The 24,091-nt window shown below is 39.4% G+C and overlaps 1 protein-coding gene across 10 annotated transcripts in view; it reads left to right on the forward strand.

Annotated features, from left to right (window-relative positions):
• CLASP1 (cytoplasmic linker associated protein 1) overlaps positions 1-24,091 on the forward strand; it is a 184,538-nt gene that overhangs the window by 79,757 nt on the left and 80,690 nt on the right. For 8 of the 10 annotated variants that reach the window (XM_026082155.1, XM_026082156.1, XM_026082158.1 and 5 more), the window contains 11 exons: positions 4,577-4,729; positions 5,671-5,744; positions 6,464-6,556; positions 7,731-7,876; positions 9,849-9,984; positions 10,714-10,784; positions 11,665-11,724; positions 12,343-12,420; positions 14,224-14,391; positions 15,070-15,119; positions 16,482-16,649. In XM_026082155.1, coding sequence (XP_025937940.1) covers positions 4,577-4,729; positions 5,671-5,744; positions 6,464-6,556; positions 7,731-7,876; positions 9,849-9,984; positions 10,714-10,784; positions 11,665-11,724; positions 12,343-12,420; positions 14,224-14,391; positions 15,070-15,119; positions 16,482-16,649 — 1,197 coding nt within the window. The remainder of the gene's footprint in view (positions 1-4,576; positions 4,730-5,670; positions 5,745-6,463; positions 6,557-7,730; positions 7,877-9,848; positions 9,985-10,713; positions 10,785-11,664; positions 11,725-12,342; positions 12,421-14,223; positions 14,392-15,069; positions 15,120-16,481; positions 16,650-24,091) is intronic. The other 2 variants (XM_026082164.1, XM_026082157.1) reach the window with 1 other exon arrangement.

A 24,091-nucleotide genomic window follows, 5' to 3' on the forward strand; every position in this document is an offset into this window, starting at 1 on the left:
TTTTTAAAACACAATGGAGATCAGTAGCTTCCTTTGGGCCAACATTTCTGAAGCAGGTTGCCTGCTATGAGGAGCTGAAAACAAAATGGAAAAATCTTCCAGAGCATCTACAGGTTCCACTTTGCTTCAGTCTGTTTAGATGTCACAAAGGAGATTTACCTGGTTATATTTTAATGCATGATTGTTTAAAGAAAACATCAAATTGGTATGGGCTGTAAAAGGAAATCTTGGCAGTTGCTGGTCCCCCTTCAGCTGCGATGATGCTTGGACATGGGGCATGTGATAAATGGGCACATCAGGGCTAGAGTGGGTTTAGGACCTTGCAGAGTCGGGTCTGAACACTAGAGTGGGGCATCTTCATTAGGAACAGGCATGAGCTTTTCTTTCTAATTCGTAGTCACCAAACAGTAGCTCTCTTGTCTAAATCAGGTAAAGGACTAAAAGAATTAAAAGAAGATTTTAAAGAACGAAAAGATTTAAATCTAACATCATCAAGTTTTTAAGAGCCGGAAAGCATTTCATTTCATTGGAAGAGACATTTGAGACTCGATTACTTTGCTTTAAAAGGTCCCAGGCTGACAGTTCAGGTATGGAAAACGCAGGCCCTTATTTGCTGTGGTTCCCTCTCCCGTCTCTTCCTCTCGTTTTACACCTTGCCCAGACCTGAAGGGGTTACGTTTTAAAATGAATAATGACTAAATTTATTCATCATGGACAAACGATGACAGCTGTTGAGATGCTCCTGTTAGCGCTTCCCAGGGGATAAAGTCAGGCTGGATCCTAGCGCAAGCCAGCCCAGCACGCCAGAGCCGGCTCGTCTTCATCACGGATTATTTGTGCCCCTCACTAGCAGGGAATTTCCTTCCTAGAAGTGACCTGAAGTTTCCTGGGCTAAAATGGGTGTTGATGTGRATCCTGCAGAGCCGCAGCGGTATAAACAGGACTGAAGCCATAGCTGTTTAAATCCATGTGTGAAGACAGCAAGCTTAATGAATGCGAGGGGCAATGATTGATTATGTCCTGGACTGAAAGCCACGGCTCTCTGTGAAGCACTGTTACATCTGGGCGCGCTATGGAAAATATGAAGGAATGTTGAGGAAGCTTATTTGCAAAAGGATATGTACCTGTAAGCAATTTTTTTTTTCTTCTTAAATATGGTGAAGGAATTGGAAAAAACTGTGCGCTCTGTTTCTCTAAGAGAAAGCAGATKAGCGAGCAGACAAAGGCCTCGTATAAGAGCTCGTCTCTGGCGGCAAGTGCTATATGTCCTTCATTAGCGAGCATGGGGGGGAATCATAGGATGGGAGTATATCAGAGGTTATTTAATGTTAGGATGTGGTGCTGATTCCTCTCCACGTCTCTCCTGGAGTCAGTAGACTTAAACCCATGTCGAATATGGCACCTCGTGATTTGCAGATGAACTGCAAAAAATATGATCCTAGTTCAAATAACTATTGTGATCAGAAGTCAATGATTTAAAAAAAGCCTTTTTAATGATAATGTGTAGTAGCTTGTTTTTCCTCTCATTTTCCGAACTCCATGTTCAGGTTTCTTTCTGTTCTTTGTTTCTCTTCCTGTCCGACACACGTGCTGCTGAAAGGCTTCATGTGCAGCTCTAAATGTGACTGGGGTGGTCTGCAGTTTTCAGATAAGAAAATGCTGTTTGGTTATTGAAGGATATTCCAATTAGATAAATACTTTTTTAATGCTTATTTTGCAGACTTTTAATAGGAAGACATGATTGTAACTTAAACATACACTAAACTGTTGGTTGGTGCATTTGGGAATTTTKGGGTTTTTTTGCTAGCTAATACTCAGGAAAGCCTGCTTAAACTGAAATGATAGTTGAATTAATTACTATAATGCTATAGAAATGAAATCTTCTGTCTGTTTTTCTGATTTCTATTTATTATGTGAAATAGCAAACCACACCCTTTTCTGCATTTGGAGGGCTGAGTTTTTAAAATTGCAGAGAGAGGATTTGAGTTTAGACACCATTTAGCCTGTAATGCAGCTGATGTAGAATTCTGTTACCGGATGAAAGTGTTTTTGAAGTAATAAAGTATTTGCTGTTCTGAATATGATGATGACTTTCTCTTAGCTGGTAGTATAYATGGTAAGTATTTGCTTAATACCTATATACAGGCTTTTGAAATAAATGTAATTGGGGTAAATTTTTCCTAAAGTTTTGTTCAAGATCTGCACAAGTCTATCTGCTTCACTTAAACCCCTTGCTAGATAGAGGATTCAGGAATTACAGGTTTTGAAGTCCGTTGTAATCTACCTGTGCAACTCTTACTGAAGAACACTTTTGAATTAATTCCTGCTTGAACTAGAGTATATCTATTTGGAAAAACAAATCATTCAATTTTGATTTTTAAGAACGTACTGTTGTAGAATTCACTGCGTGACACATCTCTTAGATAGTGGTTCCAGTGATTAATTGCATAAAATTTTTTTAAAAGAAAAGGCAATTCACTGAGTTTGATCTCTGGTTTTAACTCCAAGCAGGTTGCCTTGTTGTGTATTTTCTATTAGCTAGAAAAACAATACTAATAAATCATGTTGAAAAACTACACTAATAAATCTTTAGTGCTATGTTAACACAGAATATAATCAAGCAACTTGTTAAGCCTCGTCAGGCTAAATATCCCCTGCATAAATAATCCCCTGCAGTGAACTTCCATTTAATTTAATTAAAATCATATTTTCCAATCCTTTAATCATTCTCATGGCTCTTCTCTGAGCTCTTTTCAAATTATCTGTCTTATTTTTGAATTATGTATGTCAGGACAGAACATTACCAGTGTCAAACAGGATGGTAGTACAATCTCCATAGCCACCTTAGGGCACTGTGTTAAGGTAGATCTCACATCCTAAATATGGCTTATATTTTCCTTAGCTGTGTGACCTTAAATTTTTTCTGATGTTAAAGTTCACATGTTCGCTTGTCTTGGTGTTTTGCCTGAACAACAGTCCAAGATACTTGGCATTACTCGCTTTTTTTTTCTTTAGATGTTACTTTTTCTAGTCCTTTCCATATTCCAGGCCTTTCTGAATATCAAAATTAATGGTGTAGAGATGTCCTTGGCCTCCTCTCTTAAACTGGGTGCTGTTTATTTCAGTGCTGTACTTTGATTGGAGTATACAATCACGTGTGTATTGGAAATGTGGTTTTTTTGATCTGTAGCAGTTCTGTGTCTAGCTATTAATGAGCCGATACCATTTTGGCGAGAAAAAAACTCCTTAAGGCTGTTAAGCTCAAGACTATACAGACTTTTTTCCCCCCTTTTTTGCTTTTTTTTTTTGTGTGTGCTTTCCACAGGGATGTGTCTTTAGTAGTATTAACTTATTTTCTGACTTTCAGAGAGCTCAGTGTATTGAATTTCATTCATCAGTTTCCATCTAGGAGCCTGTGTTTGTGCTCAGACTTTCCCAGGTGCTTTCCTGACTAGAGATGGATTAAAGCACCTGCTTGAATTGTTGACTGAATGAAATTTTGCAAAGGAAATATTCCTGGAATAGGTGGAGGGGTAGGTAGATTCCTTGGATTGCCCGGATGGAGATAGGCATGGATGGAGCAGGTCTTAAATCTTGAATGAAGTGTCAGTGTTGAAAGCTATTTGATGGGAACTGAGGTGGTTTTTCTAGCCTTAATAAATTATGTACACAATCTATATCAGCTGTCCAAATATTTGTCACCTTTCAACCTAAGGCCATTTTTAAAGTGGGTTAGCTAAGCTGTGCAAAACTGCAATATAAGCACTCTTCTGGAATTGAAGTGACCTTCACTGAGAATCCAAGTGAGTGTAATTCATTTTACGTTAATTTATGTTCACATTTGGAAGTAGAGGCTACAATTCCCTTTGGATATACACAAAGGGTTTAGCGTGTTTTAATTCACTTAATACTTCCTTTCTATGGACTTGAGGTAATTTTTGCTTTTTTGTTATAGGCAAACCCTGGAGATCATTTAAAGTTAAAGTGGATTTGTAGTACTGGATGGCACTCTGATTAATGGTGCCAAAGGCAAATGTCTGTTTATCAGCAGCATAGATGCTGCRGTGTGATCTTTTTGTGTTAGTCCGCTTGTTCTCGGTGTTGCGCAGGCAGGTTGTGCAAGGGCAGCCTGTTCCTTCTCATCCCCTCCGCTCTTGGATCCTTCAGATGAGTTCACAGACAATTTGCTTGTGTTCTTGGTTTCACTACAGCCCAYGGCAAAATAGCTCTCAAAGAGGAGTAAACATAAGAGGTTGAGACTTCAGACACCCAAAGTATTATCTGTGGTTTGTATCTTTCTGCTGTAGACCTGTAGCTTATTCTTTTTATCTGGAGACATTCATGAAAGGTTTAAAATGTAGTAGCCGCAATAGCAAAGGATTGGGCTCAGTGGCCTGACAGTCATTCCTGAATAACTGGATTTCTAGCATGAAGAAGCTGCTAAGATGAGAGCCGGCAGAGCAGAGCTGTGCCGTGCATCACTACAACACACAACATGCTTGCTGTCAGGTGGGCATGTTGCTTGGGAAATCTTTGCTTCATCAGACTTACAGTTGAATATGATTTTCTTTGGCAGATAAAAATTTTGATGATGAAGACTCCGTGGATGGGAACAGACCTTCCTCAGCTAGCTCCTCTACGTCCTCAAAGGCACCTTCAAATTCACGCAGAGTTGGGATGGGGACTGCCCGCAGGCTTGGGTCTGCAGCTCTGGGCTCAAAGTCTTCAAGTAAGGCAATAGCATATATAAATCGCCTTTATGTAAAGTATTTACAGTGTTCAAGCTTGAGCTTATTTCAAGGCTTTTAAAGCTGTGTAATCTTCAGACTGACCCCCAGGATCCAATAACAAATTTTCCCCTATGAGATCATTGCATGTATGTTGCCTGAATGCCACAAATGCATTTTGGTAGAGTGAATCTGGAAACATTCCCTGTGCTGCCACAATGCGCTTTGCATTTGTGAAAGGTTGGAACGGTGTAGCCTGCACAGAGGCTTTGAGTAAATCAGGCCAATGTTGCAGTGCCTGAAATTTTGTCCTCTCATAGCTGCACCTCTGTAGCTGAAGCTGGTTGCTTACAGCTACGTGTTAAACTTCAGCTCATGCAATCTAAAACTGACAGGTTAGTTTTCTTCTAAGACCTTTCAGCTTTGCTGTAGTGAAAATATAAAAAGAAAACTGAGCACTAATTCTAAATGTGATTATAAAACACTCCCATAGAGATGGAGGAAGTTCCCTTTATCAAACAGTCTCTATCTGATTAGTATTCCAGAGACTATTTCTCATCCTTATCATTTGTCTGTTTGTACAACTGTCAGGAGATCTGCACCTTCATCTATTATAGATAGGATTAAATCCTTTAAAATAAAATCTCCCTTATAATTAAAGTAAATATTCCCTTTCAGCTATCAGACTGTGTCCCTTAACTGTTGAGCGACTACTGTAATGACTTCCTTAGTGTGCCCTCTGTGCCTGGGAGTTGAAGGATGCTATGAGTGTGCAGTCTGTGTCTGGCATTGAATTTCCCTGTCTCTGTTTTCATTGCATTTGCAGCGCTCTGAGGCTGTGTGGGTAGTGAACTCTCTCCTGATTAGGTGCCTTGATAGCTGGTGGTTTCTTAATTGATTCTTTTCTTGATAAGAAGATTGAAAAGGCTTTTTCATTTGTCAGCAGCCAAAGAGGGAGCAGGTGCTGTGGATGAGGAAGACTTCATTAAAGCGTTTGAGGATGTCCCAACAGTTCAGGTAAGTAGAAATTTAGGTTAAAACATGCCAAACTAGGCAGTGCAAAGATGACTATAGGCTCTGGGATAGTTCAGGCAGGAACACTAACCAGAGTTGAAGTGCAGGCTGGTGACTTAGCCTATCTTATACTGTTGATGCAATATATGCATTATTCTGGTGAATCTACTTTCAATATGGTTAACTTCACTGCTTAGTTTTCTTCTGTGCCCTAATGTAGTGGGACCCTGTTTTAATAGTAAGAAAATTCTTAGCTCCTGCAACCTTTAAAAGCCAATGTAGAGTTAAGCTTTCAAAATCTTGCTTTTATGTGGAAAGTGGTTTGGAGTTTTCAGAGGCTGGTACATAATCATTGGTGAATAGCTCTGAAAACATAGCTAGTTATTTGTGCTGCAAAGCAGGAGTTTTGCTTATTGACTGTTCTCATGTGTTGCAGATGCCAATTACATATTGGATTTTAAATTTATTTTTTTAAGGCTAGAAGAATGCTGCTTCAAATTGTGAAGCCATAGTAAAATAATACAAGATGATCTTTTAAGCATCCTGTGATCATTTAGTATTTTTTGATTGTGGGAAATGTGTGTACCAGCCTTGGTGGATAATACTGGCTTGCATGTGATAGTTAAGAACTGAGAGACAAAGGACATAATGTAGTTGGGGAACGATCTCATTTCCTGGAGTAAATTTTGCATCCTGATGCTACTTTGTGTTTGAATTTACAGATTTATTCCAGCCGAGATCTTGAAGAATCCATAAACAAAATACGAGAGATATTGTCGGATGATAAGCATGACTGGGAGCAGAGAGTATCTGCTGTAAGTAGTGAACCTACATATGACTACTTTTAATAGGAAGTTTTCCTGCACTAAATTTAATCCTATGAAGGGAGAATCTCAGTATAAGGCTAAAGTGCAATTTAAGTGGTGAAAATCTGTTATGTTGCCGCATGCTTAGGGAAGACATCTTAAAACTTCCTGAAGTGGCAGAAAATCCCTATGCTTATAGGGAAGTCATTCCTACTTTTGCAAAGGGGAATGTAGAGCAGTTCAGAAAGTCATATTTATTAAAAAAGTAAGGGTATGTAAATTCTTTGTGGGGAACAAGATAGCAGGAAATCAGGCGTGTTATATGCATGTCAAGCTTGAGTCTTATTTACAGAGATGAGTTGTGTTTCAGCGGTGTAAATTGATCCGGGACCTTGCCTACGCYGTAGACTTTCATCACTGCTATATCAATTTTGACATGCCTGTCAAATCCCATATTACAGATGTAAGTGGCAAGTTGTGCTGATTCAGCTTACTTCAGTTTTATTGTTTGCTGAACTGAATAACAAGCTTAAATCAAGGCACTGTACACTGATCCACCAGTACACATGGGGGCCTGTGGAGGTGTCCAAAAGGGCATCTCTAGGSTGAAATGGAGGTCCCATTAATATTAATAGAAATCTTGCAATTTTGATGGGGTCAGGATTCCACTTCTAGTGGAACCACATAATTGCTTTAATGAAGTCAATGGAGACATTCTAGATATAAGCCAGTATAATTCAAATCTGAGTATGAGGCTTGGCCATGAAGTCCAGCCATCTTGTTAATAAGACAGATGTGAGAGGATCTAAGTTTTTACATTTATCACAAGATGTTACAATGCTGTAAATAAATGGGTATTAAATAGAGGAGACCCTTCAAATTATTTTTATGGCTTTAAAAAAGTACTGTTTTGGTTAATAATATAGTTTGACTAAATGAGTGCAATATTTTTGGAATCCTATAACAGTTATCACTAACATGCTAATACCATAATACTTATTTAGTATGTTAACCCTGAGCTGAATAAAAGATCTGCAGTAAAATTGCTTGGATGACTTTAAGAACTGTGTTTCTCAACACATGTAGTGGTACAGGAACCCTGGAAGCCAAGCATTAGCCCTGAACATAGCTATGCTTGTGTTTATTGCTCATTAGCTGTCACTGGTTTGTCTTGTGCTAACAGCTGAAAAAGATCCGCTCCTTACTCTTGGCTGGAGCTGCAGAATATGACAACTTCTTCCAACACTTACGGCTTTTGGATGGAGCATTTAAATTATCYGCTAAAGACTTGCGATCTCAAGTAGTGCGAGAGGCTTGTATCACGTTGGGGTAAGTTAACTTTCTAAAGAAGTTTGTAATGTGATATAGGAAAAAGGAACAAACCCTGGTTAAACCACATGTAGGATGCCACCTGTTCTGTTAGTACTGCATAAATAAAGTTGGAATGTGACTTTTTGCCACATTCATTTAAAACCATGCTCAGGTAGGCCACTGACTGTAGTTGTGTGAACCTGTGCTTGGGGTTTAAATGAACTAGATGCATGCAATGCAATTCATGCAATGAATGAGCAAGCCGTGCCTTCAGACTTTAAAATTAGAAACCTTCATGCACATTTTGGATCAGATGCTGATCTCATTTAGACTATGTTTAACTGGAATTKCTTCATTAATTTATGATGAAACTTAGTTTTCACAATCCCAGAACTGTTTGAGTTATTCATGGACAAAATGGTGACTACAGAAATAGACATGTCGGGTGCATTATTTCCAGCATGTCACTTTTTTAATAGAAGAGACAGGAGAGAAAATTCTTTTTATTGTTGATGCAGGTACATAGTCCAGATGCGTTTGACTCTTTGCAGTGTATTCTCTGATTTCAGATTTAGATGAGTTGTATGTTTCTGTAAGTGAGGAGGGAAAAACTTGGGCTGGAGAACTGAGCACTCAGTTGTACCAGTTGCTGTCAGAACTGAGGGTGCTCAGTGGCTGGCAAGGTTGCACATGGGGCTGTGAAATAAGCTGAGTACTATTGGTTTCTCATCTCTGAGTTTGATAGGTTTTCAGCATAAGCCTTGTGTAGGGACCACAGGATGGAACGGTAGTGCGTTGTTGCTACCAACGTATGGGAATAAGTACGCTCACGCAATTAGGGATTCTCCCCTGGCTCAGGAGAGCTATTTAAGCAAAGCTGTCATTGAATGTGCAGTGAGTCTGCAACTACACATGTGTTTAAGTGCTTTGCTAAATAAGATTCCTCTCTGAATTGAGGYCAAATAAAAGTGGTGTGGCTGGGCCACATAAAATCATAAAGATCTTATCAAGTTAGACATGCATTTGAACACAGTAATAAAATCCAGTTGTCGCTGTAATCCATGGCTGAACTTACTCTGACTTCACTGAGGTTGGGATTTTACAGAAGTCTTCAGTAAAATGTTAGCACTTGGAAGATGAGCCAGCTTTCTGCCCAGGTAGACCCTGGCATTTTCGGCCATTTGAGGGACTGAAGAATTTAATCAAAATGAAGGACTAAAGAATCAGGCACATAATAATTACATTACTTTTGGTTGTAATACACTTTTAAAATGCAAACAGTGTACTTAAGACAGTTGCTAGATTACAGAAGCGTTGATCGGGGCAGAAGGGAGGATATTCCTGCTGCTTCTGAGGCTGCAAAATAGAATAGGAAATATCTGCGTTAGAAACATTTGCCTTTCATCTGAGTTCTGGTTAAACTGAAATACCAGTGGAACAGTTTCTCTGGTCAGGCCTGCACTGTCTGTCCAGCAGTAATTATTAGGCCATGAGTAGGGGAGGACTGAATGATGAAGGCAGAAATGCGTATATTTTCTTCTGATTCAGGTTGATCTAGTTTTTATTTTTAATAGTTTATTCTTTGCTACCATGTGAAATGCTTCAAGAGTAAGGGCACTGCACTGTTTTTAACAGCACTTTTGGAAATTCATGCATATTAAGGCAAAATAGTTTGAGAAGCTATGATATGAACAAATGAGTTCAGGAAAATACTTTCATTCAGCGTTGTCCCACTGGTTTGTCAGTAAACCTTCAGCAGTGCTAGTTGCATCTCTTGCTTTAAGCTGAATTTACTGTTTCTCAAATTTCAGATAAGCATGAAGCATAAAACATAGAAATGAAAGTAAAAAAAGCTACTTATGAAATATGTCATTCTCCATCCTCTGGTTTCAGAGGCAGTTGCAAAGAGCTAGATGTCAGATGTTYTGTAAAATTCTGACTCGGTTAATCCTCGGCACACTTACTTGCATGACTTCATTCTGTTTTTCAGACATTTGTCATCAGTTTTGGGAAACAAGTTTGACCATGGGGCAGAAGCCATCATGCCAACGATTTTTAATCTAATTCCCAATAGTGCCAAAGTCATGGCCACTTCTGGTGTTGTAGCAGTTAGATTAATCATTCGAGTAAGTATATGTCAAAAGAGAACAAAATGTTATCACTTCCAAATACTGCAGTATTTCTGAGACTTGTGGGGGAAAATATGAATATAACTCCAATGAAAATTACATTAAGACCTAATCTACTTGGCTGCCTCAGATGTCATGCAGTCTTGTCTTAGATGATCATAGGTAATAAGCCCTGTAAAAATAGAAAAATTAGTAGAAACAATAGGAAAAATGCTTCTTTGCAGAATAAGATTTTTCTACCCCTCAAAGAGATGAGTGAACTTCTTTGTTGAATCAGTTTTAAATCTGTTTTGCAGGACAGCCCCATCCCTCTTTTATGTTCTAAAATTCCTTATGGACAGTGACTCTTGCCTAAAACCATTAGGAGGACAGAGTCCTCCATTAGGAGGACAAGAGTCCTAGTCTTCTGCCTAGTGATACACTGGGTAAACCCTAGATTGCTTGGCATCTCTTAATTTGTGACCACTGATGGTTTGGATCCTCCAGTAGTGACTTCAGCACTTTGGCTTGTCAGAGCCTGTCACAATAGAAGAAAACGAATGCAAAGTCCATGCTTGTTAAAATATTCCTTTATTTAGCAGCTCTGTTTTTAAGAATTGAATGCAACAAAGTATTTACATACTGGCCTCGGGTGGCTGGAGAAAATACCCTTTCATTCCATAGAACTGTGGTGTAAAGCTTTCTTCCTGTTTTTTGGTTTTYTTTGTTTGTTTGTTTTTGTTCTAGCATACGCACATCCCTCGACTAATACCCATCATAACCAGTAATTGTACCTCCAAGTCTGTTGCCGTTAGAAGGTGAGCATTTAGTTTGAATTTTTTCTCTTGTTTACCAGTAACTAGGTTCACATGTACTTTTTGGTAATGCCCATGTATTTTTTAGGCATTAGTTTCTTCTCAGCACTGCAGAGAAGACGACTCCTTTCATTAAAGAAAAATGATCTCTAACCTTTGTGATTACATGTTGTTATAATCATGTCATATTATTTTGGCTGCCTTCACAGACATGTTCCCGTTTGYTCCTACTAACCATTATAGGGACATGCTTTCTTTGAGCCAGTAGTAGAAGTCATGTTTTGCGATATTCTGCTGTCTGGAAGTTAGATTTTAAGATCAGAAAGGATCATTAGAACATCTAGTCTAAGTGTACTCCAGTTGGGCTAACCTCTTGGGAGGCTTTTGCCCATGCTCTGCAGATCAGTTCTGTTGTAGTTTGAACAGGAGGTCTTTGTGGTTGGTGACTTCTGTGACGGACCTTGCACAAGTCACATAGCATACTTGTGTCTTAGCTTCTTGAAATGAGGAAGGGAGACTAAATCTAAAGAGGTATGCCTTCATATGAAGCTAATGTGAAGTTTCCATGTGAAGCTTCAGCAAACAGGTACAAAGTATTGTTAATTTGGATCTTCTGCCCTGTTTAATGAAAATGGAGCTTTTCGGATTGTTTTGTTATGTCAGTCCCCTCTTCAGACTTCTGTTTGTAGAGAGGTGACTCCAGTTACTTTGGACTGTTTATTGATGGCATTTGCAGAGAGGTGATATTTTTTGGGGGTCCTTACCAAATTCTGTAATGTTCAGCAAAGCTCCATAGCAAAAGACGACTGTGCAGTGGCAGGTATGTTGGAATCAGAGTGCTTCTGTTAACTTAGTTCAGCGTTTCTCCTATTTCCTCTCTCAGGCGCTGTTTCGAATTTTTAGACTTGCTGTTGCAGGAATGGCAAACTCACTCCCTAGAAAGGTAAGCTCTGAAAACAACTGAGTGGGTTAATTCTCTCCTCCTAATGTCCRGGGAAGAATGATACAGATCCTTAAAGAATGGTCCAGGAGGTGCGATTGTGTCAGGTAGCTCTGAGATGTTTTTGTGGCAAAAAGGCTCACCTGGGAGACCTGGCTGAATGCATCCCTAAACCTACTGGATTTTCCTTTTGTACCACAATGTGAAGTCATGTGTWGCAGCCTTCACCTCATCTAGCAGGAACACTTGAGAATTGTATGGTAATTCATGCTAATGAACAGTGAAGGAAATTGTGGGGAAGAGATTGGGACCCAATTTCCTTAGCCCCGAACTGCCCAAGACTATTTCARGGGTTAAGTATTTGTATACCCAGGCTGTTTCCATAGCTAACTAAAGACTGACCTTGGAAGAACACTGCTTGCCTTTTCCTAGTCAGCAGCATGGGTGAAAGAAAACTGAGTTTTAAGAATGAGAAAACAAAACCTCCAAAGGAGCCTGTGTGAAAATGAGAGGATGCGATGAACTCCTCTGTTCTTGGTGACCCAGGCAAAATCATCAGACTGGAGTMATTTGTCTATAAATAGTGCATCTTTCTGGATTAACGCTTCCTTCATATTTCAGACACATATCAGTGTTAGCGGAAACAATAAAGAAGGGAATCCACGACGCAGACTCTGAAGCCAGGATAGAGGCAAGAAAGTAAGTGCAAGCTGTTGTTGGTGTCATTTCTTCCTCCGCYTCTTTTCCTTATTTTGCTGTAAGTCTATGGTATTGTATGTTGGAGACGGATGCTGAGACAAGTAGGTTCTCACTGCAGTGGATGCTAACCTTCCACTGGCTTCCATGGGAGTGTGTATTTCAGGAGTTGTCATACGAGGTGATCACAGTGAGCTCAGCTGTATTTTTATTACTTGTTTTCTAGTAGTGCTAGTTTCACTTTCTTTTCCTAATGTTTTATTTTGTCTTTTTACTTGTATGACTTATTCTGAGCATTAGTGTGTAAGAGTCTAGAGTCGAACTGATACTTATCTATCTTTCTGACATTTGAGTTCCTTGTGGTTAACTGAGACTTATTTTTAGTACARAAATACTAATATTTCTAATAGATTTTTTCCTTTTTTTCTTCTTATTTTGCCTGAGTGCAAGGCTAGGCTATTTGCTGCTGTTGAAATGAAAGTTGCTGTGCTAGTACACTGCTAAATGGTATCCTAAATTAAGGAGATGTGTTGTGACAGGGAGATATCTGTGTGCATCTACAAGAAACTTTAATATTGGCAATGAATTTTCTTCTTGTGAAGATCTCTTGCRCTTTCAATAATATGTTTGTAGTTACAGTAGTGTGCTGATATGCTAGGAATGCTCCTCAGAACAGAAGACTTCAGGTACATTTTTCTTCAGAAAATGCTGTAAAATATGAAACCCATTAACAAAATTTTTCTTAATCTTAATATGTTACTAGCAGAAGTGTTTCACAGTAGGACTGTTTAAATCCTTTTAGAAGGGAACATTTCCTTCACTGTGAAAATACAGTAGGCAGAGACTTCACAGCAGGTGGTTGGGTAAGCTGGGCAGGCAGCAAGAAGAAGGACATGAGGCTTTAGAGAGCATGCTGAATTCTCCTTTCCTGTGTTTCTTAATTAGCAGTGCTGATTGTAATATGGAAATTTTTGTTTCCTTCTAGTGATGTGAGAATGCATGTGACTTCTGAGGACTGTCATGCACAAACAATTCTTAATTCATTGGAGTTAATGATTTTACTCATGAAACTGCCCATGAGTTGCTTCCTGAAGAGCGCTGAGTGCCTTCAACTCCTATTGATTTGTAACAGGAGTGAAAGGTGTTTAGCATCAGCCGGGATGGGGGGCCAAAGAGGATTCTTCCCTCATTTTGAAATGCTTTTTTATTCTCATCTTTAGTATGGTGCTGATCGGACGTCCATGGARATTATCTCCCTCTTCTTCATTTTTCTTCCCTCCCAAAAGACAGTCAACAACCTCAACTCAGTGCAGAAGCCTTGTCTCTGCAGCATTGTGAAAGGGCTGTTTGTTAAACTTAAAGAAGAAAACAACACCTGCTGGTGCTTTTTTGAATCAGGCCCATGCAAATGCATTCTGCTTTTGACTTGTTTTAGAAATAGCTATAGAGCAGCTAGTCCCAAACTAAYGTCAGTCTAGTTGGGGCTAGTATCTCCTGTGTATGGTAGACAGCTGGAGGGATGTGAGGAATTCTTCTGTATTAAAGGTCTTCTGACTGCTTGTGCTTCTACAAAGTGCCAAATGATGTGTTCCTCTCATTTCAATTGGTTTATCTTCTGTGGAGCTGCTTCTTCAGCCCCTAGTATTACCCAGAATCTTAGATGTATCACAGGGGCAGTAGACTGTTGAAATGATTGGACTAATGAGCTGCTGCCGTGCAGTAAGGGCTCTGACTGTGTATGTGCTCCACTGACCCCCTAAAACATGACAAGGAATTGTCAGTAGTATCACTGTGTCTCATTTGCAGGTGTTACTGGGGTTTTCATGGTCACTTCAGCCGAGAGGCAGAGCATTTGTATCACACCCTGGAATCCTCCTACCAGAAGGCCCTGCAGTCTCATTTGAAGAACTCTGACAGCATCGTGTCATTGCCACAGTCGGATCGCTCCTCCTCCAGCTCCCAGGAGAGTCTCAAGTAAGTCTGCTGGTGTCACTACCTCTTATTAGTCTAAAGAACTGCRGATAGGTCCATTGAATTGGAGGAAGCCATCGTGTTGCTTTGGGTACCATTTCCATGGTTATGCTTGTGTCTCATTTAGTCATCCTTTAGCCTCAACACTTCTGCTTCCCCAAATTTATTTCCTTTTTAGCTAACAGTGTATTAAAATGGAAAGCCAGGAAAACCCATTACCAGCTTTTAAAAAATCATTATCTTGACTCTATACAATTTTTAGGAGGCTTTTTGTGCTCACACTGTTAGTCATTGCTTCCAGGTATGCTTGGTTTGAAATTCTTTGTTTAGCATTAATCCTAGAGGTACAAGTTTACCTCTTTCCATATAAGGGGAAAAAAAAAAGACTAAACTACAACCTCCTGATAAAAATTTTAAAATCTGCAAAAAGTGCTCTTAAAAACAAAAAAACAACAAAAAAACCTTGTTCAGGTAATGTACATAGTGTATTTTTTCTTGGTGCTTTTATAAAGAATTTTATGGTGGTGCTGTATTTATGCTTAAACAACAAGCTTTGTTAGTCTGTTCATGTGTATAACTAATTTTCTATTAACTCAACAGTGTACTTGAACAGAGTAGCACTGTTACTGGTGACTCTGAAATACCATTTTTGTTTTAATAAATATTTATATTAACTTCTAGCCGTCCATTGTCTGCCAAAAGAAGTCCTACTGGAAGCACTGCATCTAGAGGTGAGAACAGGAGCTGGGAAAAATGCAGTGGGGTGTTACTGAGGAAACATGATGAAGTAGAACAAGAATTTCGGACAACTTAATGTGCAAAGGACAATTTTGATCACTGTTTAATGCTCCTTAAAAATGATACCTTATTACATAAAACTTTTGAATTGGTTCTGGGTCATATGCCTCATTCTGTACATTGACTGCTGACATAATGGTGCTTTTGAAAGTTGATAAATCTGTTTTTGCTTGTGCCTCTGAAGGGAAGGCTAGAAAGGCTTGAGAATCACAGCCAAGGTAGGTTATTTAGCTGTGCAGCAGCTGGAGTAAACTGCTGCTGAAGCTAGGACATACAGCTACATGGACTGGTTGTCCAGTAAGCTTTATTTTTTTCTCTCGTTTATTTTCTGTGGTTTCAGTATTTATTGGAGACGACATCTGCACACAAGTCCTACAGTGTTAAATTCCACCTGTTGTTAATCTGTTTGGAATATTTAGGTGCAGCCAAGATGGCTAATGTTACTTCACCATAGGAGACTTAAGTGCAATGACACAATGGGAATGTGTAAGAATGAATCTTTTTAGTAGCTATGCTTATTTTTCTTACTCCATATACCCAAGCCTRTATATCTCTGACCTCTATATTGCCAAGTACAGACAACTGTTCTGTCTTTACTAAATGCTTGCAGTAATCTGAAAAGTAGATTTTAATACAGAATATAACACACAGTGCCTTGGTCAGATGTAGAAGAAAGCATATTCTCTTCTACCAACACTAAGATTGGGTTCTAGCTGGCTTGTGCATATAATACATCCTATTGAGACTTTTGATTCAAGGTGAGGTTGAGATAGAGCTTATTTGATTATGCACACRCAGATAAATGTTTTCAGCTGAATAGACGAGCCTCAAACTTAAGAGGGGAAACATCAACAAGTGAGGTGGTTGGAAGGATGTTAGCAGAACCTCCAGCAAAGCGTAGGACCTGGGCTAATTGACCTGCAGGTCTGTTTTGGCCAGCTGCTTACCAGCTGATGATGGGTGTTGTGGCTGAGTGTTCTCAGCTAGGTCCTGTTAGAAATTCCTGTGTTATTTACCTTGGCAGCTTTTTTGATCTCAGTGTCTAGGCTAGTATCTGATAAAAATTTTTAGAGGTGACTCTGGGTCAGCATTGAAATATCTTTGCAGGCAGGGTGCAGAAGCCCATCTTGTCCTGATAAGGCAGCCTTAGATGAGGTATTCCAGTGCCAGCATAAAGCTGTGCAGAGAGCCCACAATAAAAACAGTATACTAAATTGCTTGACAGACCATTTTGAAGCACACAGCTCAAAAAATTAATCTTGATTCTTTATTTTGTTTCACACCCCCATCTGCAGCATCTACAGTAAGTACAAAATCTGTGTCAACACCAGGATCTCTGCAGCGATCCCGCAGTGATGTTGACGTGAACGCAGCAGCTAGTGCCAAGTCAAAAGTGACATCTGGAGCATCTACCCCCTTCAGTTCTGCTGCAGCCTTGCCCCCAGGCTCATATGCATCACTAGGTAAATCTACATATTCTTCTACAGTTGCAGTTAGTTTTCTTTACTACCAGGAAGTGCCTAGGTAGTTTGGTTTGAATATTAAACTCTAATTAGAGAAGCATATCTCTGAGATACCTACCAGCTCTCCATCATCAGGACATGGTCTCTGCACTTTGGGATTAAGGTAAAAACTTGCAAAGGTATATAATACTTACAAGCACTCTTTTTTTTTTTTTTTTTTTTTTTTAGTCGCTTTGATAGTCTTTCTCTGTCTCACTTTTCTTTCTGGGGAAAAAGTTACTATTCTGCTTCTGTGATACTGTCGAGGAGAATACTTTTCAATTCCTTTCTGACGTGTCACCTCCTTCTCTTCCTTCCCTCCTTCCCTGAGACTGGTTTTCCATGGTTCATTTTATGCTTTGCATACTACATCTTGGTTGAGTTTGATCACTTTCTCTTTTACAAAACAGAAAAGAGTTGTAGAAGTTAGGGAGGAATTAGGCCTTTTCATTTCACTATACAGTAAGGACATAACTATCCATTCCTTAGGCTGGCTCTGTTTGGATTATAACCGTGTTATGTTGTTTTCTCTAAGCACTGTACGGCATTGTCAGGTGCCCCCATTTTTCTGAGGACAAAGTTTGTATTTGACTCTTTTCTTCTGGAGGTGTGCTGTTGCCACCTGGCTGAAGGAGGAAATGCAAGGTGGTGATTGATAGTATGTTCTTAGCTTCAACTTGGTTTCATGAGCCTAGGTGTGTCCCAGACAGTGCTGAGCACCTGAGCTGGTTTCTCATTCTGCTGGTTTCATACTGATCTAATTCCAAAGTTTTCACTGATTTATCTTTATAAGAGTGAAGAGAATTAGATGCCTGGTTGGTATCAGAATCACTGATCTTGATTTAAGCTGTGTAGATTAAGCCTTTACTGAATCAGATGAAAAGTACTTCTCCTTAGTGTAGAGCATTTATTCTTTAGTCTGATGTGAAAACGTTTTGTGAATTATATAGGATGCTTTCTATAGATTCCTTTTACAAATAGGTTTCTCTTGCATCTAAAATCTTTTATCTTGGCTTAAATCTGTTGGTTGTATTTGGTTCAAAAGTTGTGTGATAGTTTTTATCATGGTTTAAGTTGATTGTTCATTCTTGATGCATTGCAGTGAAAACTTAATACAGATTATGGAGCTGGTTGCATATAAGTGTGTTTTCAAAGCTTCCAATTGCAGCCATTTTTAGTTGCTCTATATACTGGCTTCAGTGGCAAAACCGCTTTAAGACAGTCCTATGTCATGAGGAAGAGGGGAGTAGAGGGGAATGAACTGTTGAAGCTGGCTTTGCTTCTTGCCAGAGGACTGTGAATAGAGTGTCAGCCTCACGCTTAAGGCAGACTGTAGGAGAAAATGCAGCAAATGCACTCTGCTTGTTTCTTTAAATAATGCAAACATATGGTTATACCTGAAGGATTCTGTTCCCCTTTGAACTAGTAAGGAAGTTTGTCACCTACATATTTCCATGAAAGTAATGTTGAGACAAGCAAAATGGGATTTAGCAAAGTTTAGTGTTATTGTAGGATTTAAAAAAAACTTAAATATGTTCTCCAGATGCTTCAAGCTTTGATTTGCTGCTTAATCAAACTTCCTTTTCCCTTTCATTTCTCTGTTTGTACTGATTCTTCCCTATTAATCCTTTCCTTATTTTTTTTTTTAATTTGCCTAAAGATGGTACTACCACTAAAACCGAGGGTAAGCAGTCTCTCTGTGTAACTGAGGTGTGTCTACAGTCGTACCACCCYTACCTGGTCTCTGTTCTCAGTGTTATCTGGTTCTCATCTGTGTTCACTGGTGATCTGCATGAAGTGTTGCATGGTTGTTCTGCTCATTTTGATGCCATGGGGTTATTCTTCCCTTCCTCTCCGAGCTCTTGCCTGCTAATAGGCACTATTCTGGTGTTATGGCTGACTTCTGATCACAGTGTTGTATGTGGGTCTCCGTATTTAAAAAGGTGCTTTTGGTTGAAGGTGACCTGCGCACAGATAAAAAAAAAGGGCTTGTGTTTTCCAGCTCCACGATGTGTAAAGGTTTGCTGTGTTTTTCCATCCAAAGCTCAGGTCTCAACTGCCAAATGCTTTCAGGAGGAGACTGGGCAGCAAGAGGTGATCACATGGCAGAAAAATGAGGGCAGTAAACAATGATCTCTAGGGAAGGAATATTTATTCATCCTCTTTAAACCTGAGCACTCTCTTTTTCTTGATAACTGTCTAAGTAAGATGGCATATATCTAAGACAGTTGAAGGAAAAGCTTTTTTTCAAGAGAAGGCACACTGAGCCTAGTAGTTTGGGAGGGCTCCCAGTCCRGTTCTCTGGCTCTTTGTCAAAGCTTGTTCTTTATTTCTCACTTCTCAAGCAAAAAAGATYACTGGGAAATCACTTTTGAGGTAGACAGGGTTTGAAAACAAGGCCTCCTTACGCATAATGAAGAGGAAACCCCCCTACAAGCCCATTTTTTCCTGTTGCAAGTCTCTTCTCAAGGGATCTGTTACTGTCTTGTGGGACCGTGTTCATCTCCTCGCTTGTAGTAGAATGTGGTGTTCTGAGAAGTGCCACCGTGTTGTTGTGGGGTGTGTGGTTTCTTCCCTCCTATTACTGATGCATTGATTTATTATTTAGAGGGAAAGGCTTCTACCATCTCCTGAACTGGCATTTAATTTCAGTGTTGATAAACGAACTGGCTCTTAATCATAGGCAAGTGTTTATGCTTTGATCTGTCAGCGATAAGGAGTATGAAGTCAGCTTAAGCACCTATATTTCTAAATCAAAGGCAAATTGGATGAAAATTCCAAACTGATACAGACTTTAGCTTCCTTACTCATTGCTGACTCTTCTTTTTCTCTTCTTCCCTTCTCCTCAGTTCTCAAACCTTTCTAGTTTCAGCCTAACTTTGGAAATTTGAGTGTTAATGTTATGCAGCTCTTTAAAATGCTCTCCTAGGCTGTAAGTAACATTTGTGGAGGGCTGTTCCAACAGCCATCCTCTGAAATACCTTTATTTTTAGTTTATTAAATGCTTTGTTGTCGTAATGCAAAGGCTTTTTGGTTGGCTTGTTTCAATTCAGCTACTTTGGAAGCAGTCAGACTTGGTTTAAAAAAAGAAAAATTGTAATAAAACCCAGCAAGTCACTTGAGAGGTGGGAATTTTGAGATGAACTTTCAGAAATGGGGTTTGCCATTTCCTTCATGTTAGAAAACTGCATCTCATCTCCTCCTTTTTGCTGGAGGATTCTCTGGGGTGAGGATGGGGATCAGGGAGGATTGTAACAACGGGGCACACTTGGAACCTGAGCGCTTGAAGGATGAGTTTAATCAGTATGTTTGAAACTCTTCATCGTCTCTGGTTTCCTTTGAGACAGTTGAGGGGAAAAACAGCCTTTGTTCAGGGTTCAGTGTGTCCTTCAGAGGTGGGCCAAGGTCTTCTGCCAATTCTCTAATCTTTCAGAGTTGGTCAGTAACTACAGGGAAGGCAAAACTATATTTTTGACATAAATGTAAAAATTAAGTAAAGGAAGAAAATAGAGAAAAAGCCCCTTGCTCTGAAAAAAACCATGTGTACATGAGAGATGCATGTCAAACATAAAAGGCAGAAATTCCATCTTCTCCCATCCCCCTTTTATGCAGGTCACCTGTAAGTAACTAATTTAAGAGCAAATCCCTGTGGCTTTGTGTGGTTCAGTTTATTAAATTTGCAGTCTGGTTCCCATCACGGCTTTCTGCAGCTGCAGTGTAAAAGTTCGGCACCTTTCCCTCCGACGGGAGCCAGCATTGTGCTAACTTGGCAGTTCCCATCTGCTTTGCCCTCAGTCTTCCCTCTGTTTTGTTTTCGAGCCAGGCATCTCAAAACAGGAGCAGGATAAAAGTGGGTTATGCCAGTGGCAAGAATATAAGCTAACAGCGAAGCGTCAGGCCTTTGGTTTTAGGTATGGTCAGCTTTAGTTGGAAAACACCGATGAAATGCACTTCTTTATAGAAAGGTGGCATAAATCTATATACAGCTTAAATCCCTGTAGGTCTGGCTGGCTGTGCTGCAAGGCTGTGCCTTCATGCAGTGCACAGTTACATCTTCATTGTGCAGGCCCCTCATATATGGATCTCTTGAACTTCATTGTGTAGGCAGAAAGTTTGTGAGATTTAAGTGCTTATAGTCTTGATCAATACTTACAGCTAGTGCTATGCAAGTAGCAATTGTGTTCTAAGTAATCTTTAAGTTATACCTGATTAAAAGGAAACCTCGGACAAAATTTCTGCTTATTTTACCAGGAACCAATTTTTCAAGGAATATTTAAAAGAGGTGCATTATGTTGGCCCTCAGAACAGAATGGTTCGGAGCTTGATTTGCGTTGCAGGAAGGGCCACTAATGGATCTCAGTTGTGGGAGCGGTTGTCAGTAGGTCTGTTATTGCCCAGTTGGAGTTGTCTTGTCCTCTTTACAGAAGCTTCTAGCTTATAGTTTCATCTTACTGTCTTCCTTTTCCAGCACCCAGCTGTACTAATGCAAAGTTTTCTTCCCCTGAAGAAAATCCCTATTAATGTTGTGTGAAGATTTCTCAGATGTTTATCAGAATTACAAAATTCATCTCAAAAGAGCCTCAAATGCCTTATGGAAGTACTGGATCTGGGAGGACACAAATAACTTGTTTCTCTTGGTTTCAAAATAGTGAAGTTTAACCTTCCCGCATAGGCAAATTCTGCTTCACCTTCAGTTCCAAAGTCAGGAAATTGGAAGCTGAATTGTCTGTAAGTGTTTTGAAAGAATAGTGCTTGATCTGTTGAGGCAGGTTCTATTTTCAGAATTTGAAATTGGATTCTAAATACTGTAATTTTTAGGATACTGTGAAGGGACTGTCTTGCGTACACATGTATTTTTGGTTTGGTGGCAGATATTTCCTTGTTTTACTGTTGATCATGAGAAACAGTTCACTTCCAAATCCTTTGCTTCCCATCTCACACAGTCACCTTTCTTTTGATTTCACTGTATTTTTCACACATCGGACCTCACTGATGTTTGCCAGTATGTGATTTGCAGAATAATGCCTCCGTAGCAAATGCCTTTGTTATCCCTTACATTCATACTTAATACTTCATTTACTAAGGAGTCTGATTTCCACTATAGGTTAGATATGGTTTCTGACAATGCTTCAGCATGTTCAGACATTGAAGGTCTCTTATATTTTGCAAGCAGATAATAGGATTGAGAATGTGGATTTATTTCAATAAATAAAACATGTGCTTTAGAGAACAGGTAGTGGATTATTGTGCTCACTTTTTTTGCATTTGAGAATTTGGTTCATCGTTTTCCCTACTGTGATATCTTGAAGCCTCAGTTAGAGTCTATCTTTGAAGCAAAGGATCAGTTGAGGGGAAAAAAAGGATTTGTAAAGATTGCAATTTCTGTTATTTTTCTTCCTTTTTTTTCTTCCCCAAGTGAGCATAAAGACAAGCCTTTCCCAAGAGGGGGAAGCATAAATACCAGGCTGTCCTGAAACTAGCAAGTTTTAAAACAAACGAGATTGGCAGATCTTTCCCACAGTCAGAGGCATAATTTTTAACAGTTTTTTTTTTTTATTATTCATTAGAAAAGAAAATCTTTGACTTATTATGGTTTTCAGCTATCTTAGGCTCAAAAAGAGAGGTCTGTTCAGTCAGATGTGGAGCTTTAACAAAGGCTTTGGAAATAACAAAAAGTCCTAAGAAAGCAGAGTTCCTGTTTCCTTCTCTGCCTCAAAGCTCGCTCTTGTTCTCACTGAGCTTAATAGGACTAAGCTTAAGCAAAAACTTCAAGGCTTGGCCCAGGAGTTTGAGCATGGTAGCTTAAACTGAAAGACTCAGGTAATAGGTTTCTCTGCTCTCTTGGTCTCTTTGCAGGTGCTGACTTTTGACTTTACCTGGCGGCAAAGCCAGCGTGCGTTCTGTGCCTGCTCGTGCARGGCGATGGGGCGGCACTGGTGTGCGTTTGCTTTGGAGGCGGCTCTCTCGCAAAACCCAGAGAGGGGCGTGCTGAGAGCTTGTGTGCCCACGCGCGATTTCACAGTGACACAGCTGGGGGTTCCTAGAGGCTCCTGCAGGAGTGTGTGTGTGKGGGGGGGTTGTTTTGTTTTGTTTTTTTCGCCCCTTTCTCCAAATGGGGTGGGGGAACCCAGTGCTGAGGAGCCTAAATGCCCTAACCTGATCCRTGGAGACACCATTGCCATCCCAGTGCTTCTGCATAACTTGTGTGTGGTTGCAGGTATAATTACTCACAGCATGGCACTGATAACTGTTGTGGAGCTGTTACGTAGCCTTTCTAGGCTATTTGAAAGCCACTTTCTTCGTGGTGCGGTGTGCAGGCTGGCTCTCACAAAGCCTGAGTGCTGGGAGGTGCTTTAGTATCAGTGCAGAGGAGCTAAGAAGCTTCTTGCAATGTAAAAATACATCACAGAATCTTTCTTTGCTTGTTCCTTTAAATCTAGTAAGATTCTTTTTTTCTTTTTTTTTTTTTTTTTTTTAATACAATGTGGGACATCTGAAACTTGACTCTGATCCACTGATTGTTATAAAAATGTCTGACTTTAAAAAATAAAAACAAAAAAAACTTTAAGAAAGATTTCTAAACACAAAGCACTCATATGGAGTCTTTCAAAATACTTTCTTTACCAGCAGCAGTGTCATATGTCAAGTTTAGATCAAGGGCTTTTTTTCATGGAAATGCTTTTATGGTTTTTGGAAACTGGTTGGGGCACTCTTTATCCTTTTGCTATACTGCTGTTGTCAGGATACAGTAATTCTTTTAAGAGGAGCAGAAAAATGGTGGTTATAAAATATGGATTGCTGCCTCTATGGTTTGGACTGATATGGAAACAAAGCCACTGAAAGCAAAGAAGTTCTGTGAGGGGGAGGGTTTGCTTGAGTGTGTTTTTTTTTTTTTTTTTTTTTAAGTCTGAATAACTTGCCCATTATGTTTTTCTGGTTAGTCTTGCTTGAAATTAATTATTCTGTCTGGGGTAAAATGATAAAGCCACACAGATAATTTTACGTGCAAATAACTATTGGATGTGAATGCAGACTCTTATTTGCAGGTTATATAACACCATTAAGAGAATGTAGTAGACATTTGTGTTGTATAGATGAATATCTATTTGTATGTGCTATGATATAATATATGTTAAAATCCTTGAGATTTTCAAGCCAGATAGATTCATCTTACATTATTGTAAAGTGAATAGTTCTTGGACATCATAAGGCTAATTTAAAAATTGTGACTGGGTGTGTAAAAGAAGGCAGAGAGAGAGTTGATCACAAAGCTATAAAATGATAGTGTTGTAGAGGTAAGTTGTTAATGTACGAAACATCTCGGATCCCCCTCCAGGTTTTTTTTTTTTTTTTTTTTTTTTTTAAATTAAAAAAAAATTTCATAAAAGTTTTTTTTTTTTTTT

Source organism: Apteryx rowi, unplaced genomic scaffold (genome assembly GCF_003343035.1).
Source record: "Apteryx rowi isolate R43461 unplaced genomic scaffold, aptRow1 scaffold_57, whole genome shotgun sequence".
Lineage (NCBI taxonomy): Eukaryota > Metazoa > Chordata > Aves > Apterygiformes > Apterygidae > Apteryx > Apteryx rowi.